Genomic DNA, 19,352 nt, shown 5'->3' with positions numbered 1-19,352 from the left:
GAGTTGTGGTGGAGACTAAACAAGTTGATAGAAACATAGTACTCACAGGAAGAACTCAGGATTAGTGCCACAGGAATAATAGCAGCAGAGCGGGCCAGCCAAACATCTGACAGGGACGATGCGCAGAGAACAGTGTGTCTAAGCTGTGCTCTGTCTAAGACTATTTTGGGACTGCCAACATACAGTAAAATGTTTTAAATATATTTTGTATATTAGTATGGGAAAAATTTTAGGTTTTTCCTAAAATTTTAGTTAAGTTAAAAATTCATTCCAAAAAACAAAAGAAAGCAGTGTGTTAGCAAAATTAAATATGTACTTTCAAACCACAGTCAAGAGTGTGCTCATGGGTATATAGAGTAAATGAACGAAAGGCTCTTACTCGATGACTTTAATGATGGTGAACGTACTCAGCGTCACAGAAACCAGAGAAGTGTGACAGAGAAGAAAGCCTGAGGCTGTGGTAAAACAGCCAGGATGCTGGGGTGACATTGAGTAACTCATGTTCTAGAGTAACCTGCCTTGTTGAAGTTGTCCTCAGTTTTGTAACTCCCATTTGGTGGGGTCATGCAGCAGCCTCTTCAGTTTGTCAAATAGTGAAGCCAACACATGGCCGCTGTGGTTGTGAGGGGTTAGGGAACTTTTTAAACGTTGCCTTACTTCCCCCTGCTTGCCAGGTACCCAGAATGCTCCAGGCTGCTTTAAAGGCTGCTTTAAAGGCTGCTGTGCTTGGTCTCTAGTTGTCCCTGTCAGTTTGTAGTTATGGTATACAAGAAGTACTTCATAAAACAACAAGCACTGCTAGGATGAGATGTTATTTTTGACAACTTTTATATTTTTACACATATACATGGAATACTTGTGTGTATGTATGTGTGTTTGCATGTTGAAGGTGTACATGTCTGTGTGTGTGTAGAAGTTTGTACAAATACATATGGAGGCCTGAAGCTGGTGTCGAGTGTCTTCCTCAATTTCTCTCTGCTCTCTGAAGGGTGGGGGAGGTGTGGTGGGGGAGGTGTGGTGGGGCGGGATCCCTCATTGAACCAAGGGCTCTGGCTTTCCTAGTCTAGCCAGCCAGCTTGTTGTGGGCATCCCTGCTCTCTGCCTCTGAAATGCTAGTTACAGGCCGTTGGCACGACTACGTGGCTTTTGTGCGGGTTTCTGGGAATCTAAATTTTGTTGTTTATATTTTTATAGCAAGCGCCTCACCTACGGAGCTCTGTCCCCCTCTATTAATTCTCTCAGATTATGATAGACATTACGTGTAAGCAGCTGAAGGGCTGAAGACACAGATATACTGAGAAGTGGTAATTGACAACAAGACAGGAGACAGGAGAATTACCAGCTAGAATGACGCAGCCGTCTGGAAGTACTGTTTCAATGTGGGCAGATGGCCCAGAGCACCTTAATGAGTCCAGAGAGCCTTGCTGGGTGAGGTTCCAGACTGGTGCTGGGAGTCAGCAGAAGCACACAGTGTTGTGCGTGCGGAAGGATGGATGCTAGGACCCAGCAGACCTGGAGTTGATTGAGACTTGGGAAGTGACCATGACAGGTTCCTTCACTCAAAACAGAATTTAATATGAAGTGGATACAGGTGGAAAGTGTCATATAAGCTGTCGTATACGTCACTTAAGGAATCTTTAAGATTAATAACTTATGTGTAATTAAGAAAGTAACACATATAAGATTTAGTCACCTAGAGAATCAGTTTTATCTAAATTCTTCATTTATCTATTAACTAAAATCTCACTACATTAAATAAAAATATTCTATAGTGTTCCACATGGTCACGTCTGTGCAAGGATAGGATTTATTAGGAGTCCTTTCCCTGCATATTTTGTCCCCCACCTCCCACCCCAGCATTCATTTCCTTTGTGTTTCCTTTTACCTGTGCATTTATGGTTTTAGTTATATTAAAATTCTAATTGTTAGTAAAAGCACACTATATAGAGTTAGATGATGTACTATTAAATGTATAGTTCTTACATGCAAAAATATCCTCACATAGTCCCCCTGCTCTGTACATAATGATGGTTGCTCTGTGGAATACAGTGAAATTTGTCTCAAATGTACTTTTCATATCCTGGCTGCCTAATTCTGATCTTTAGTCAAAGGGGTCAAGTTATCTAATGCCTGGTAGCTGGTTGGTTCATTGCTATTTCATGTTTAGACATTTGGTAGTTTAAACAAAGCATTTATAATTTAGCTCTCTGTGTTAAAATAATTTTGTTCAGCAGAATATAGATCGGAAGCAAGAAAGTCACTTAAAACCACAACTTCCTTTTTGTCATCTGATCTGGAAGTAGCTTAGCTTTATAAACGTCGTGGTGGTTTTTCACTGGCTTTACACAGAGCAACCAGAGCTTGCTTGACCTGGGCATACACAGACATACAAACACACATTTATAAATAAAAATAGCTTTTACATCTGATATAAAAATGTTATATAGCCTATATAAATTTTATTATGTAATAATTTATGTGGGATCATGTTTAAATTATATGTAGATGCAGATAAACAGACTTTACTTCCTGATGCTTGACTTAACAATTTATTGACATGTTGTGGTTCATCTTCTGTGGCAGCACTGTAAGCTGTGAGCACCTCTACACACATGGACATATGTGTCCAGCACCACACAGCCGTGATGGGACAGTTCTACTGTATGGCAGCTGGTGTCAGGCACTTAAGAGTGCCTCACTTCTCACTTACCTCCAGTGTCCTTGCTTTGACAGGAGGGAGGAGTGGAAGTGGACTGTTTTCAAATTTTCATTATAAAACATTTAAAATGATATGTAAAATCTATTAATTAAAAATGTTAGTACAGATGAAGTTTGTGAAAAATAACTCCAGAGTCCTTCAGAATCCAATCCTGGCTGCAGATCCCTCACTCTGTCACATAAGCCTCCCACAGCCTGACCCCCCCTAGCCTCTACAGCAGCCCTCTTGAAAAATGTTGTCTGTTTCCCTCACCTCACTGCTCACAGACTTTCCTGAAAGTGCTTTGGAGATTCCGTCTGTCTTTGGACATGGCGGCTTTGCTCTCCATGCTTCCTCTGCTTTCACTGCCCTTCATTTCAGCGTTGCCTGTTGGAACTGCCCCGGGACCAGCTTGGAAAGCCCTCTTCAAGAACAGTTCTCTTTGACTTTGCCATGTCGAGGTGTTATTTATGTTTCTTGCCTTTCAGATTTACTCAGCAGCTACTTGGACATACACTATGTTAGATGTCTTTACTGGGTTCCTCCTGTTTCTTTCTACTAAATTGGATCTCATCAATGCTAGAGACCACACTACCTTCATTAGGCCGGCTGTCTTTAGTTCAGCATCATATTTTGTATGTAGAAATCTTAAATCAACTCTGATCTCTACAGGTGAACCTCATTGTTTTCAATAGATGATTGCATAATAAAATTAGACATGTGCCATGCTTTTAGTATCTACAAGTAAAATGTATTAAACACTCATAAACTAGGTGCAGTGGACAGCTCAGCAGGTGAGGGTGCTGGTCTCTGAGCTCTGCTAATGTGAGGTGGATCCCAGGATCCACATGGTGGAAGAGGAGACTCTCCTACAGTTCTCTGACCTCCACAGGCTCCATGGCAAACACATACACACACACAAATAAATGTAGTAAAATGTTTATAAAACACTAAAGACAATTTCGAGAATTCAGTGATCTTAGAGCACTGGTTCTCAGCCTTAATGCTGAGACCCTTTAATACAGTTCCTCATGTTGTGGTGACCCTCAATTATAAAATTATTTTCATTGCTACTTCATAACTAATTTTGCTACACAATCTTGTTATGAATCATAATGTAAATATCTGATATGAGACCCCATGGAAAGGTCGGTCCACAGCCAAGGGGGTCGGGAAGCCCAGGTTGAGAACTGCTGTCTTAGGGCCACAGAAACAGTTGCACATTGATAATCTTGAGCGCACTGGTTTCTTTTGCCCTTTCCGCACAGCCGCTGTCTCCCGGAGGGAGTGGCCTGTGCATTGACAAGCTGTTCTCCTGTTGCTCAGCTTTCCCGTCCTGCTGTGTCCCCTCTCCCACGCAGAAGTGACTGCATCTTTGTTCACATGCTTTTAGTAAACAGGTTCATAATCATATTTTTGCAACAAATTGCCTTAGAACATTTATTTTATCTATTTTGGTAAGTCGTAAGTTTGCTTCAGGTTTTAGCGGATATTTCGGACTCTAGATTACTCTCAGGCTATAGTTAATATTTGCTGAGGCCTGCCATGGTGGTCCATGCCTATAGCCCAATTCCTCAGGAGCCCAAGACAGGAAGATTGCTAGTTCCAGGTTAGCCAGTTTAGTCAGACTCAGGGAGGAAGGATGGGCTGGGGAAGAAGATGCTAAGTGAGGCTGCACTTGTCTGAAGGCTTGACCTCTGGGTACCTCCTTCCAAAGATGGCTCAGACACACTGAGTGCTGTTGACAGGGTTGCCAAATCCCTTGCCATGTGCATCTCCATAGGGCCGCTGAAGTCCCTTAGAGCAGCCGGCTCCCCAGAGCAAGTGCTCCAAGTGGTAAGACAGAAGTTACAGAAGTCCCGCTTTGTCATTTCCTTAATAGTTTGATCATTTGAGCTGTTTAACAGTTGGGGTGCTATACAATGGCGGAATGCCATCAGGTGTGAAGCTCACTGGGTGCTGTCTTGGAGGGACAGAGAGCAGTGAGAAGTAAAAGCAGCAGTTGCCCTCCACCTGTTGAGGAAGCCAGGGTACAATAAGGTGGAGAGAACAAACAGTTGTGTGGCTTTGTCGAGTTAGGACCTCAGAGTACAACATTACTGCAATGTTCAGAGATGATAAAGTCTCAGGTAGTCATGCCTGACTCAGTTTTGGGCACTGCCTGTGTTTGCTCTCAAGCTTTTTATGGACTTAATTGTCTGGAAACCTAGGGTAGCAGGCAAGAGCAAGTTCTTTAAAAGTTTATTAATGTGTATTCTTAGACAGTATGTTAAGTATTTTCTCATACTGTAATAATTTATTTAAAATTGTCATACAATATATTTTGGTCATGTTTTCCCCTTCCCTAACTCTTAGATCCTTCCCCACCTTTTTTTTTTTTTTCTTTTTTTCGGAGCTGGGAACCGAACCCAGGGCCTTCCGCTTGCTAGGCAAGTGCTCTACCACTGAGCTAAATCCCTAACCCCCCTTCCCACCTTTTTATCTACTATCTTTTCTCTTTCTTGTTTAAAACACACACACACACACACACACACACACACACACACACACACACCCCAAAACAAACAAGCAAACAAACAAAAAACAGAAAAAAACCCACCAAAATGAAAGAAAAAGGTACCGTTTCCCTCAGCTCCCTTGGCCAGCTACTCCTGAACATAGGGTCTGATCTGGTGTGGTTGATGTACCCAGTAACACCCCATTGAGAAGAACTGGTTTCCTTTTTGCCAGCAGTAACAATTATAAATAGCTTGGTTAGAAGTGGGATACCATGCCAGGTTTTCTCTTCTCCATGTTGGAACCCATCTGGCTTGAATCTCTGGGTGTCTGTTTAGGTCATACATCACAGTCTCTGTGATCTCACATTGTACATCAGTCCTGTTGTGTCTGCAAGACAGTGTTCCTTTGGTGCCATCCATTCCCTCTGACTCTAAAATCTTTCAGCTTCCTGTTCCCCATAGATCCCTGAGCCTTTGAGAGGAGGGGCTTGGTAAAGACATTTCTTTTAGGACTGGGTGCTACACAGTCTCTCACTCTGCACACTGCCCAGTTGTGGGACTGCATTTCCACCTACCGCCTGAAGATGCTTCTCTGCTGTGCATTGGATGAGGCCTAATCTCAGGTATAACAGTATGTCATTAGGAGCCCTCTATTGCTACATTTCTTTAGTAGCATAATAGTAGTTTTCTGCTGTGTAAACTAGATTGGGGGCCGATTCACCATGTAGCTCACTCAGTCCAGCGCATTCTGTGCTGGGGTGATAAGCTTGTGCTACCATACTTGTTTTGATTGTTTACTTTCTTATGTTTTTATTAGCTGGAATGATAACACATTGAACACATTAATTTTGTCTGTGACATTTCATTTTATAACAAGTACACTAATTTATTAATTACTTGTCTTGTAACAAATAGTTGAGAAAGGAAGTTTATTTCGTAATGACATTCTTTCACTTTCTGAGCTAACTGTTTCCACCATTAAAAGACACTACTCTCAGTGGAGGTGAGGGAAGTTTGTGCTGCTGAACTTTAGGGGTAGGTTTCTGGGGCCTACTGGGAACAGGAGTTCTAAAACAAGCAAGCATGTCTGCAAGGCTGTGGTGCAAGGCCATTTCTGCTGGCTACAAGCGAGGTCCCCAGAACTAAAGAGAGCACACGGCTCTTCTTAAAATTGAAGGCGTTTATGCTCGAGATGAAATTGAGTTCTACTTAGGCCAGAGGTGTGCTTATGTGTACAAAGCAAAAACCAATACAGTGACTCCTGGAGGCAAACCAAACAAAACCAGAGTGATCTGGGGAAAAGTAACTCAGGCCCACAGAAACATGGTTCGAGCCCAATTCCAAAGCAACCTTCCTGCAAAGGCCATTGGACATAGACTCTGTGTGATGTTATATCCCTTCTGGATTTAAATGGAGAGTAAATAAATAAAAGTGGATTTGTGCTCTTGGGGGAAAGAGACTCTTCTCTCTCATTCAGCATTCCTCTTGTCAAAGGGAAGAAGGGACCCCCGTGCGCAGACAGTACGTGCATGGTGGAGCTGTACCTCTCTAGTCTATAAAGGATGGTGGTGGGGTTGGGGATTTAGCTCAGTGGTAGAGCACTTGCCTAGGAAGCGCAAGGCCCTGGGTTCGGTCCCCAGCTCTGAAAAAAAAAAAAAAAAAAAAAAAAAAAAAGGATGGTGGTAAACTGTGTCCCCATGGCTGTTATTGAAGGAGTGTTAAAGCCCGTTCAGCCTCCAAAGAGTAGTAGGGAATTTTGTTTCAGTTAATAAATGTATTCCTCTACACTTTTCATTCAAAATTGAATAAGATTAAGCCATCTTAGAACTGTAGGGTAGAGTTACAGTCTTGAAACGAGGGGTAATCCTTGTCTTTAGAACAAGAATGAAACAGTGGAGTATTAGATAACACAGAAAAGCCTATGATAAAAGAAGACAGTTTTACACGCATTAATGCATTCTGTCTTCTCTTGCCTTCGACCCTCTCCTACGTCCCTCTTACCATGTTTCACCCTTTCTTCTTGCTGCAAACGCCTTTTTCATGTTCCATTGCTTTGCTTTGTTTTGTTTTGTAATACAGTGGGTTTAACCAGGCCGTACTGTCTTTTGGAGCCTGGTAGGCTCTCTGATGGTAAGCGGCTGAAAGCAATGAGTCCCTCCCACAGTAGCCATTGACAACCAGTAGCTCAGCAGTGCCGACCAGGGCCCCATGACCCTTCCCCTTCCATGACTGACCGTCAAGACGCCCATTCTCATACAGGTCTAGTGTACGTAACCGCAGGTGTGGGATCATGATTGCAGTGGTCATATCATGCCTAGAAAGTAGTATTTCTCAGTCCTTCTCCCTGTCTTGTGGCTTTTACAGTCTTTTACTCCTTCTTCCTCTGTGTTCCCTGAGTCTTAAGCAGGTTGATATCGATGTCCTGATTAGGGCCAAGCAGTCAACTGTCACTCTTTCTCAGCACCTTGAACAGCCGTAAGTCTCTTTAAGGAATACCATTCAGGGTACAGGGTACAGAGGAGATAGTAAGGACTGCTTACTAGAATGCCAGGTCTACAGTTCTGCTTGCCCCATGGCCTGCTTCACTCACAAACCTACATACTTAGTCTTTATGTTTGCTTATTTTGCCACTGATAAAACAGCTGACAGAGCAGCTTAGTGGCAAAGAGGCCCATGGCTTCATAGCACAGTCTGTCATCCTGAGGAAAGCACCCCACTTGGTCTGCTGTGCTGAGGCATTCCTGAGGCATTCCCTTAGTCTGTTTAGTCTGTTCTTCTCATCTGATAGGACAAGGAGCAGAACTCTGTCAGAACCAGAAATGAATGTCACGTGGGAGGCATTTCCTCACTGGCCCAGTCCACTTCTTTTAAAGGTGCTCCCAAAACAACACTCCTAGGTGGAGAACTACTGTTCAAATATGTGATGAACCAGTGGGGGACGGTTTACATTGCAGCCACAGTATTTAGCATGTTCCATGTCAAGTCTATGGCTCTCTGACTTAGAGAAGGCTTCTGTTGTCCTGCCACGGTTCCTTTTCCTGCGTGATTGGAGGCTCTTATCCCTGAATATCCAGGTGTACATTAGCGTTCATTGTTTCACTTGCACTCCACCCTGCTGCACCCTTAGGTTAGATCTAATCACTTGGTTATAGCCTGACATACTCTTTTTCTCCTCTGACAGGTTCAACTAGTTCTGTTGGCTTTGCCTTGTGGACTAATTATAATATTCTCAACTATCTCATTTTTACCATTGAGAGTATAGTTCTTAAGGAATATTCTGAATTGATAAGTCATTTAAAATAAAGGATTTGATTCAGCCTTATGGATTTATGGTGTAAATTATACCTTACTAATAGATGTTTACTTTCACAGTGGTTAGACTGCCTGTCATCCCCTGCCTCCACAAGAAGTAATTGTTCTAGGGAGAGAATATCTGTTAAGAATGAATAAGACTCAAAGAATAAAAAAAGAGAGTAGCAACTTTTCTAAGATTTGTGAGTTGGAAAGTTAGGAATGGTTTCTTCTTGCATGAAAGTGTGAGTGTGGTGCAGCGAGGCAGTGCCGGGTAGATGATGGAGCTCGCCTGGTGACGGCCGTGCATGGGGCAAGGAGCATGTCACAGACGTGCTCAGGCCCTCAGTGCAGCATAGTGGCTGATTATCGATGGTGTGTACTGTGACCCAGAGAAACGTAGCAAAGCTAAGGAGCTGTTCCTTCAGGTCCCATCCTCTAAGGTAGCACATACGGTGATCATCATTGTAATGACAAGAATAAGGCACTTCAATCTGCTAATGGCTGGAAACTCCAGGATTTAAACTTGTTAAAGAATTGTTTTTATTTTGTGTATTTGTTTTTCTTGTGAGCATGCACACATTCTGTCTCTGTCTCTGTCTCTGTCTGTCTGTCTGTCTGTCTGTCTGTCTCTCTCTGTGTGTGTGTGTGTGTGTGTGTGTGTGTGTGTGTGTGTGTGTGTGTTACAGTACCTGAGGAGGCTAGAACCTGGAATTACAGTTGTGAGCTGCCATGTGTGTGCTGGGAACTGAACCCAGGTCTTCTGAAGAGCAGTAACTGCTCTCAATTGCTGAACCATCTCCCTAGCTCTGGGATTTCCACTTTAAATTTTTATAATTTTGTTAGTAATATTTTTATATATTCATTTGTATTAAATTTTGAGGTTAAAGGAATGACAATACAAAGCACAGTATATGAATGTGACAAAGCTATAATTTAATGAAGAGACCCTGAGATTTAAAATCTCCTGCAATGACAATTTCTTAGCTACATTTCTATTTTAGAGGACTTACCTAGTTTTAAATTAGTCTTTACTAGCATTAGCCTGATCAAATATATTCCCAACCATGCTGAATCTTTCAGTTTTCTCTTTCCATGTTTTGGTATAGCTTAGAAAAGAAAAGAAACACCTGTTACTGTGACCCCCACACTGTGTGTCTGTCCACGAGTAGCAAGTACCTCACCCTGGCCGGGAGCTCAGAGGCAGGACGGTGTCTTCAGGCTGTCCGTCAGAGGACGATAGGCGTCACAGCCGGCTGCCTACATGTCACACTGCGCCACGTGCCCATGTCAGACGTCAGTAAGAAAGTAGGCTAAGGGTTACTCACTGCTCGGCACGCATTACTGGTCCAGGGTACACTCTGACTGTGCAGCAGCACTTGCTGTAGTGGCTACAGAGTGCCGGCTGACACCCGGGCTGCCTGAGCACAGGCACGGAGACAGAACATGAATAGTACATTCTTCTCTGACACCCAGTGTGGTTCCTAAATTTGTGAATTACCAGTGCTTAACAGTCTGGGCTTATTTACTTATTTACTTATTTGTATTGTTTTGTCTTTGATTTTACTGTTTAGTCTATTTTCGCTGCTATAACAAAATACCATGGGGTGGGTACTTAGGAATAACAAACTTCTTTTTTTATTTTATGTATGTGAGCACACTGTTGCTGTCACTGTCCTCAGACACACCAGGAGAGGACATGGGATCCCTTTACAGATGGTTGTGAGCTACCATGTGGTTGCTGGGAATTGAACTCAGGACCTCTAGAAAAGCAGTCAGTGTTCTTAACCACTGAGCCATCTCTCCAGCCCCTACAAATTTCTTTCTCTCACCTTTTAAAGTTTGGGAATCACATGTCAAGGTCATGCCTGTGAGGGGTGTCTGATGAGAGGTTGTGACTTCATGTGGTTGTGGAAGGGACACAATGGCTCTCCGCAGCCTTTGTCAGGGCACTCATCTCAGGGGTTCTGCTTTTAGGATTTAATCACCATACTTCCTTATTCTAATCGTATTTGGGATTATGTCTGAGTGTAGAAATCTGAAGGGACATGGACATTTAGATTCTAATATTCACACAGAGAATGTCAGCTACATGCAAGTCAAGGCTTTTTGCTTCTTGCTTTAGAAGTGTCTCTTGGTTAGAGGTGATAAGGGCATAGGCTAATCAGTTAACACTCACCCTTGATTTTACTGTCCAGACAGTTGAAAGTTCATTGCTGCTTCTTTATTTTTGGGCATTTTTGATTATTTATTTTCTCTATTTTTTTTATTTTTGTATAAAGAATGCCCCCCCCCCCCGGTCTATTCAGAAAGCTTCCAAACAACTTTATTGTCCTATAGAATCTGTTTCTGACTGATCTCCATACTCTTAAATTTTCTTGAGTTTCTTCAGTGACTGTTAGTCTCAGGTAAAGATTCCTTAAGGTGTACCCTCTGCACTGTCTTGAGCTTCCTACTGCCCTGATCACAGTATTTGCTAAAAGTCATAACATTTCTTGAAGCTGCTTTTCAGAAGATGTTTTGCTGTGTAACAGTTTCCTCTGAGATTGAAACATTTATCCTTCAGGGAAGCTCCTTACAGAAGGTAAACAACTCAAATGAGGGTCAGGAAATCCTGAAATGGCTGGGCCTCTCCTCCTGACAGGGTAAGCAAAAGCTCAATCTAGAGATTGATGGAGCAGTGTGTGAAGACGACCCTGAGGCCAGACAAGTGACCTGGAAAGAAACCAGTGGAGCTGGGTGGAGGAGGTTTAGAGCAACTGAGGCACCTTGAATGGACTCTCCAGCCTGAACTGCCTGCAGGCTGTGCAGTGCGTTCTAAGTGTTTCTGCTTGGACAGAAGGGCATCCTGGGAGTCAGACGTCCAGGAACCACACAGCCGAGGGCAAGGGAAGGGCATCCTGAGGCATGAGAGCTCAGGAAGCACAGAGCTGAGGTGGGACAATGTCCTAAGGGAAGGGCATCCTGAGGCCCAGAGCTCAGCAATCACACATCTCTGAGGAAGCCTCCTCAGCAGAGGCTTTACAGCTCCCAGGGCAGGGTAGCCTCCGCCCCGTTCTACTTCTTTGCCTCTTCCCTTTTTCCCTTCATTGCTTCTTGGCTTACTCCACTGAGAGTCACACCAGGCAGCAAATCCCATAAAAGAGATTTATTGGAGGGTCCAGGGAATTGAACACAGGTCAGGGCTTATATAGAATTTCCTAGGGCGGGAGAGCTCTTCAGGGCTGAGATTTCTGGATTGAGGATTGGTGAGATTTCAAGTCCTGATCTTGGGGAGCTTGGTGCTTTTCCTGCTCAGGGATTGGTAGCTTTTCCCTACCTCCTCTTCCATTGGTTTGGATGAGAAGTCCTTCCTGACCAGGGGTGGCTTTGGCTGAGGCACTCTTGTGCTGCTTGGGGAGGTGAAGAGAGGTATCGCCACAGTTCAGCTCATGTAGGCTGAGGCAGGAAAGGAGATGAACCACTGTGGACATCTCCTGCAACAGCTACAAGGCAAGGAGATGCCAGCATTTTGACAGTTGGTGTGGAGGCATCTTAGAGTGGCTGTAGGCTGAGGCGGGAGGCGGGGAGGGTTGGTCTCCTCTGCTCAGGGACGACCCCAGCTTCCTAGCTTTGTGAGCGGGCACTCGTGCTGGGGTGTGTGAGCGGTCCCTCGTGCTGGGGTGTGCTTTTGTGATCCAGTTGTTTCTGAGTCATTTCTGCTTCTATAAGTAGCCCTAATAAAACTCATTGGTTCACTAAATTGGACTTTGGTGGTATCCATACTTTGTTCTGTTGAGAGTTCCCTATAAAGTCAGATTGTGTGTTGTGTCTTCCCAGGAAGAAGTTTTCTCACATAACCTCCCTGAGTCAGACAAATTAGCAGTACTTGAAAACTAGCTAGAAATACAGAATCTTGGTCTCCATTCAGAAGTCACTAAATCAGTAACTGGAGATAGGGGTTGACAAGACAAAAAACTTCCTGGGAGATTCTGACACCGCTTGATTACATTAACTATTGCCTTAACCTTTGTTGTGTTCATTTCCTTAACAGAGCTAACCATAAATACAATACCTTCAGATCACTTTCATATGTGTAGCTGGTTTTTTTTTTTTTCTTTTAGGAGAAGACTTTGCAGTCTGGGTCCTTTCTTTCCTTTGTGTACATTAGGCCATGAGTCCGTATGGACTGGGCTCCAGCAGCTCAGGCTCCTTCCCGTTAGTCCTCACAAAGTGCGCTTCTCTGGGTGGCGCAGGCTGGCGCTTCAGCTGAACCCAGGCGCCCTTCTCTTTGGCTTCCTTTTTCTTCTGATCGTTCTCCTTCACCCGCTTCAGGAAGTTGTCTCTGCCCTTTGAGTATTTGATGTGCTCAATCCACACATTGATCCTCTTGGCAGAGTCTTGCCCTTAACTTGTTTACAATGATGCCCACGGCATGCTGGGTGACATTGAGACTCTTCCGGTTTTGCCATGGTAACACTTATGGGGCATTCCTTTTTGAACAGTGCCCATTCCCTTGATGTCTACAATATCAAGCTTCTTGTAGATTCGCATGTATGTGGCCAAAGGACTGACTCCATGTTTCCTAAAAGGCCTAGAGAACATAGACTGAGTACCCCTCCTCTTTCCTTTTGTGTTCGTCATTTTGGCGAGTTACTGGAAGATGGCTGCCCCTGTGTAGCTGGTTTTGCACGTGTTGTGTATGTATGTGTATGATGTGTGTGTGTGTGTGTGTGTGTGTGTGTGTGTGTGTGTGTGTGTGTAAGCACACACAGACTTGTGCATGGAGGTCACAGAAGGATGGCTGGTTTCCTCTAGTGTTCCTCTCCTCTTACCTCCAGGCTTACTCCCTTGAATTAGAACTTGGAACTTGCTGTGCTGGTGTTAAACAAGCCGTGGCTGCCATCCTTTCCCTCCTTGTTACCAATACTGGGTTTGCTGCAGGTGTGTCAGGAGGCTAGCTTCTTACCTGAGAACTGGCACTCCAAACTCAGATGTGCAGCAAGCACTATCTCACAGCCGTCTTCTCGAGCACTGTTAGTATAACTGTTAACCTGGACACTGAACCCGGACTTCTGTCCGTTCTGTTTTTAAAATGAGTGGACTCTGCTTCCTTATAGCCTGCTGGCCTTCAAACTTTTTGTTTGGTTATGCAGTATTATGCAATATTTTCTCATTTCCTGGTTGTGTCCTGCTGTTTCCTGTTTCTTTTCTAAGAAAATATAAGACTTTCAAAAATGCTCTATCCAAAATATAATTTTTATAATTAAATTTAATTAAAAAATTAAATTTTAATAAAAAACCCTTAAACATTAATACCAGCTCTTGGGAGACGGAAGCAGTCAAATCTCTGAGTTTGAGGCTAGTCTGGTCTAAATAATGAGTTATAGGACAGCTCAGTAGTCTACATAGTAAAATTCTATCTCAGAAAACAAAAGGAAAAAATGTTGGCTGTGAACATCGTATTTACCACCTGCATTCTGGATTCTATGTGGTAATAATAATTATTCTGAAAGCATAAAGACTCAGATTTTATACTTTATTATCAAATATAAACACTTGATTATATGCACTTAAAAAAAAGATAAGGGGCTGGAGAGATGGCTCAGTGGTTAAGAGCACTGACTGCTCTTCCAGAGGTCCTGAGTTCAACCACATGGTGGCTCACAACCATCTGTAATGGGATCTGATGCCCTCTGCTGGTGTGTCTGAAGACAGCTACAGTGTATTCATATACATAAAATAAATAAATCTTTAAAAAAAAAGATAAAAGACAACAACCATGGCAGGGTTGAAACACGGAGAACAGTTGGCTTCATTTATATCGTTTTTCATGACTGAAAGGCTCTTTACCTGTGCTCAGTCCTTCTCATCATCCAGTATGTGCCCCCTCTATTGTCCTCTGTTCTACATGTTATACTGTGCCCACATGCATGTACACACTGGGGGCTACTGTGTCTACATGCATGTACACACTGCAGGCTAGGATCTCCAGATGGAGGAGACATGTATGTTAGGTTTTGTTCTGGTGTTGTGTGACTGCGCTTAATACTATGCGTTCTAAGATTTTTCTTTGGGTTTCTTTTCAGGATAGGAGTTTCTTTTTTTCTTTTTTTGGTTCTTTTTTTTTTTTTTCCCGGAGCTGGGCACCGAACCCAGGGCCTTGCGCTTCCTAGGCAAGCGCTCTACCACTGAGCTGAATCCCCAACCCCAGGATAGGAGTTTCTAAGCAACAACGCTAATTATTTATAAAACATGGGATGGATATATCCCTATGTCTGTCTGTGTGTCTGTCTCTCATATTTTTCTTCACTCCTTTGTCCTCCTACTTCCTCACTTTCTTTGGTACATACAGGCTGTTTCTCTGAATCCTGCCCCAGGTGCTCATGCTAGCATCCAAAGGCAAAGCCTAGAAGGCACCCTGCACTGTAGAAATGGAGACGTCACACAATGGAGGATGCTCTTGCATCAGAAATGCATCTTAAGGGGCTGGGGATTTAGCTCAGTGGTAGAGCGCTTGCCTAGGAAGCGCAAGGCCCTGGGTTCGGTCCCCAGCTCCGAAAAAAAAGAACCCAAAAAAAAAAAATGCATCTTAAGATTGTGGCGGGAGACAGAAAGATTTCAATGGTGCATTTTGGCATAAACAGATAATCAGTGAATGAATTAAAGATTTTAGAGGGATGATACTAGAGATATTTAGCTCTTTCTCTCAGAAGGAAGGGCAGGTCAAAGCGACTTCTTGGGGCCTGCTATGTGCCTTAGCTTTTGCTTTGCTTGTGTGAGGCCCCGTACTTTAGCCACAGCACTGGTACACTGAAACTAGTTAAGTGTAAACGTTTGTTAAATTTTTAAAATTCATGTTTGTTATATGTGCCTTATTTTCTTGGATATAAATTGTAAATAATATTACATGTTCCTTTATGTACACTTGCACTCTACTGGCCTGAGTATATATCTTAGACTTAGATTTTAACTGTTATCATAGTTTGTTCTATTTTATTGAACAGAAATAACAATTTATATATGAGAAATTTAAACTTTAAAATATTGTAAAATATATTTTCACAACCTGCTTTTGTTTCATACAAACATGCATCTGTAAGTTATAATAAAATCCGTTCTCTTTCCTATGCACACAGGAAACCTCGCCCTGTCTCCCAGCTGGTCGCACAGCAGGTCACTCAGCAGTTCGTGCCCCCTACCCAGTCGAAGAAAGAGAAGAAAGACAAAGTAGAGAAGGACAAAAGTGAGAAGGAAGCAGCTAGCAAAAAGAACTGTCACAAGAGAACCAGGTAGGATGGGCTCCGTGGGGTTTTCAAAACAATAGAACAACCATTTAATATTCCTTTTTTAACTTTGATCATACTCCTGTACACAGCGCCCAGGTAAGCTATTTTATCTCAATATAAAATATCACAAGTTTTCTGGCCTTGAAAGTTACGTTAGAAATCAGATAAGATCAGAATACAAGCTTAAATTCGAAGAGGCTTTGGTTTTATGTATCCCAAGTGTCATGTCTGCATGTGTGTATGTATACTATGTCATGTCTACATGTATGTATGTGCATGCCTGGTGCCTACAAAGCTCAGGGTGTCGTCACATCTGCTGGCACTGGAGTCAGGGATGTTGTAAGCCTCCATGTGGGTGGCGGGAATCAAACCTGGGTCCTCTGGAAAAACAGCTAGTGCTCTTAACCATTGAGCTACCTCTCCAGTCCGCCAGCCTTAGCTTTCATCAGCTGCCTTTGTGGTACAGTGGTGTCTTTGTGTCCTAAAACATCTATTGGAATAACATTATTAAGCTGCCTGCAACCTTCACTGTGACCCATTCTGTTACTTTATTTAGCATTTAATCAGAATTTTGATAGAAAAACGAGTTTAAAACCTACATTGTGTTTTTGTGTTTAGACCAAGATTAAAAAATGTGGATCGGAGTAGCGCGCAGCACTTGGAAGTCACTGTTGGAGACCTGACAGTCATTATCACAGACTTTAAGGAGAAAGCGAAGTCAGCGCCTGCATCCGGAGCCGCGGCCGCCGATCAGCACAGCCAGAGCAGCTGCAGCTCGGACACCACCGAGCGGGGCCTGTCCAGGTCCTCCTCGCCCCGCGGAGAAGCCTCGTCCCTGAACGGAGAGTCGCACTAAACACTCGAGCTCCACTTAGTCATGCCTGTCCTCCATGGAAACACAGATTATGCCAACAACTACCACATTTTCATGACAGACACTCATGCATAACCTATAATTTGAGTTTTACATGAAACATGAATTTGCCAGGATTCATTAGATTTATTGCAGTGTAAGCTACCGAACATTTCCAGACGTAACATTTCGGTCTCTGCTGTGAAAGGCCATGAAAATGTGGTTGAATTATTCATTATGCAGTGTTATTGGTAAGTCTATTTTCACTTATAGTTTAGTGAATTCTAACACATAATTATTGAATTCTCTACTATTGGCATGTAATGAGTTTAAATTTTTTATTACATAGTGCAAGCTGCCTAAATATGTATTATTTGAGAATTGTGAAACAAATAGTTATATGTATGCAAGTCAGAGGTCGGCTGAATTACTCTTGCTGCGACAGGACTTTCTTAATGCCTATTCTCCTAATGCACCTGCTGGTACTTGGTGTGATTAAATAGGAAAGTTGTTATTAAATAAAGAATTTGTATGAACCTTTGCCAATGTTTTTGACATGTTTTTACTAAATTATTGTTTCTGAGTTATGTTTTATCCATTTTTGCAGTTTATGTTTGTTAGTTTGCTTGTTTTTCAAAGCCTCGGTTTGTTGTACTGTTTACTAGCTGAATAGTAAACAATAAAACACGGACTGTGTAGCTTTCTGATTGAACACTGGTATTTCCTGTATTCTCTAAGACGTTAAAGTTGAAGGAGTATACGTATCTGGCAGGAACAGGAAAGAACTGCCATCCTTGCAAAAGCTTTAACTTAATGATAGTTTATCACTGTTTCCTTGTTCCAAACCTGTCCCGGGTCATAGACATGTGAATCTAATTAATATAACGTGTAACTATTGCACAGTACTGGGGTGCACTCCTAAGGTGATTTAATTGGCCTTTTCCTAAATATAACAATTGGTCTGGAAACCATAGTACTCTGGGTTCCAGATACAGCCTCCAGTTTATGCACTTATCAATATCCTGAAATAGAAAGTATTTACAGCCCCACTCACTTATGTATAATTACCAATAAAATATTTTTTATGACTTAAGATTTTGCATTTTGTTTACAACTAAATGGAGTGTGTTATGTTGTATTTGAAAATCCATCTTAGAAACTATATGCTATATCTTAAATTCTCAGGTTCTCTTGTTTTCTCTAGCCATTTGCTTAATATATATCTGCCCATGGGGGAGTCTCTGAAATGTAAATTAAACTAAAGACAAGAACCTTACTTGAATATCACCTGTCACGTAAAAGACATCATGGTAACATTTGAAGGTAAAGCTGTGGCCCCTAACGGTTGTGATACTGGTTTCCATGGTAATGTAACTGTTGAAATACAGTACGCTCATTGGCACAGTGGCACTCTTATGACGTGCTAGTTGTGAATCCAGTTTCTTGGTTACAGTAAAAGTCTGTGATGAAAACATTCAGACACCTCATTCTTTAGTGTTGTTAAATGAAGGTTTAAAACTTGTTTTATTCTAAGATACTGCCAATGGACTACCAACTAACTGGCCATGTTCTTTTCAAATGTTATTTTTACATCGATGATTTTCATGTATAAATGTTTAGTGTATCCAATTTTAAATACTTATAATATAATGGGGGAAATACTTTAGTTCCTAATACAAAATGAGTAAAGGTAGTATATCTTTCAGTGATCATATATTTTCATAATATATTTGAAATTTCTCTGCAGGAAAGAAAAGCATTAGAAAAGGTGCGATTTTACCAGAGTAGATCACACTCATCCTTGCGTGCTGGTGGACAGCATCGTGGTGTGAGGATGCAGAGTGACACGCCTGGTGCGCAGGTCTCTGCTGCAGAAGGCAAACCTGAGTAAATCTCGGGCTTACTTCCTGTCCATAAAGCGGGGGCAGCGATGGGATGGCCTTCTCTGATGTACATGGTTCTTGTGGGTATTAAATGTTAACCCATGTAAGATCCTTAACATCTGGTCACTCAGTAAATGTGAGCCTTTACTTTTATTATTATAGGTAAAACATCTTTAAAAATCCCCTTTGTAACCAGATTATTTTAATGCTTCTTAGGTAACCTAAGAAGACGGTGTTGTCATAGTTTGCTTTGGTCCCAGAAGGGACCACCTTTCTATGATGGAGACCCTCACCTTCTACATTGAGACTGCAGAAAAGAACGACGCCACCTAGTGTAGGATTTTGTTTTTTCCTTCATCTTCCGTTATTCACTCTACCTCAAATAGACTTCCTATCAGGAAGGCATGCACGTTCCATTAGTACATGCACTGATGTTAAAATATGCAAGACTGTTCAGAGCCAGGGCTTTGGGTCTATCTGTAGCTGTTTTGTAAATTCGTAGTAGAGTTTTAGTGGTGGGCTCTTTTTTACTTTTTTATGTGTATGAGTATTTTGCTTGCATGAATGTGTGTGCACTGTGTGCAAGCCTGGTACCTGCAGAGGTCAGAAGAGGGTTTGGATTCCCTGCAACTGGAGTTACAGACAGTTGTGTGCTCCTATGTGGGTGCTGCTAATCAATTCTGGCACTCGGCAAGAGCAGCAGGTGCTCCTAACCACTGGCCATCTCTCCAGCCCTGTCAGCAGTTAGTTCCTTTAACCGAACTCCATACTCAAAGTCTTTGGCTGTTGTTTTTCAGAATAAAAGTAAAGAGATATCAAATGAAGATGTACTTTGAAGCACATAAGAATATTCACTCTTAA

The 19,352-nt window shown here is 42.4% G+C and overlaps 1 protein-coding gene across 3 annotated transcripts in view; it reads left to right on the top strand.

Moving 5' to 3' along the window:
• Yaf2 (YY1 associated factor 2) overlaps positions 1–18,086 on the top strand; it is a 55,458-nt gene extending 37,372 nt beyond the window's left edge. Inside the window, exons 4-6 of one of the 3 annotated variants that reach the window (XM_063264282.1) lie at positions 5,111–5,131; positions 15,606–15,758; positions 16,374–17,701. In XM_063264282.1, coding sequence (XP_063120352.1) covers positions 5,111–5,131; positions 15,606–15,758; positions 16,374–16,611 — 412 coding nt within the window. In that variant the 3' untranslated portion in view covers positions 16,612–17,701. Of the gene's footprint in view, positions 1–5,073; positions 5,820–15,605; positions 15,759–16,373 lie in introns of those variants that run through there. The other 2 variants (XM_039079923.2, NM_001134871.2) reach the window with 2 other exon arrangements.
• Positions 18,087–19,352: the final 1,266 nt, after the last annotated feature.

Source organism: Rattus norvegicus, chromosome 7, assembly GCF_036323735.1.
Source record: "Rattus norvegicus strain BN/NHsdMcwi chromosome 7, GRCr8, whole genome shotgun sequence".
NCBI classification, from domain to species: Eukaryota; Metazoa; Chordata; class Mammalia; order Rodentia; family Muridae; genus Rattus; species Rattus norvegicus.
The sequence above is the reverse complement of the archived record's forward strand: the minus strand, read 5'-3'. Positions and strand labels throughout refer to the sequence as shown.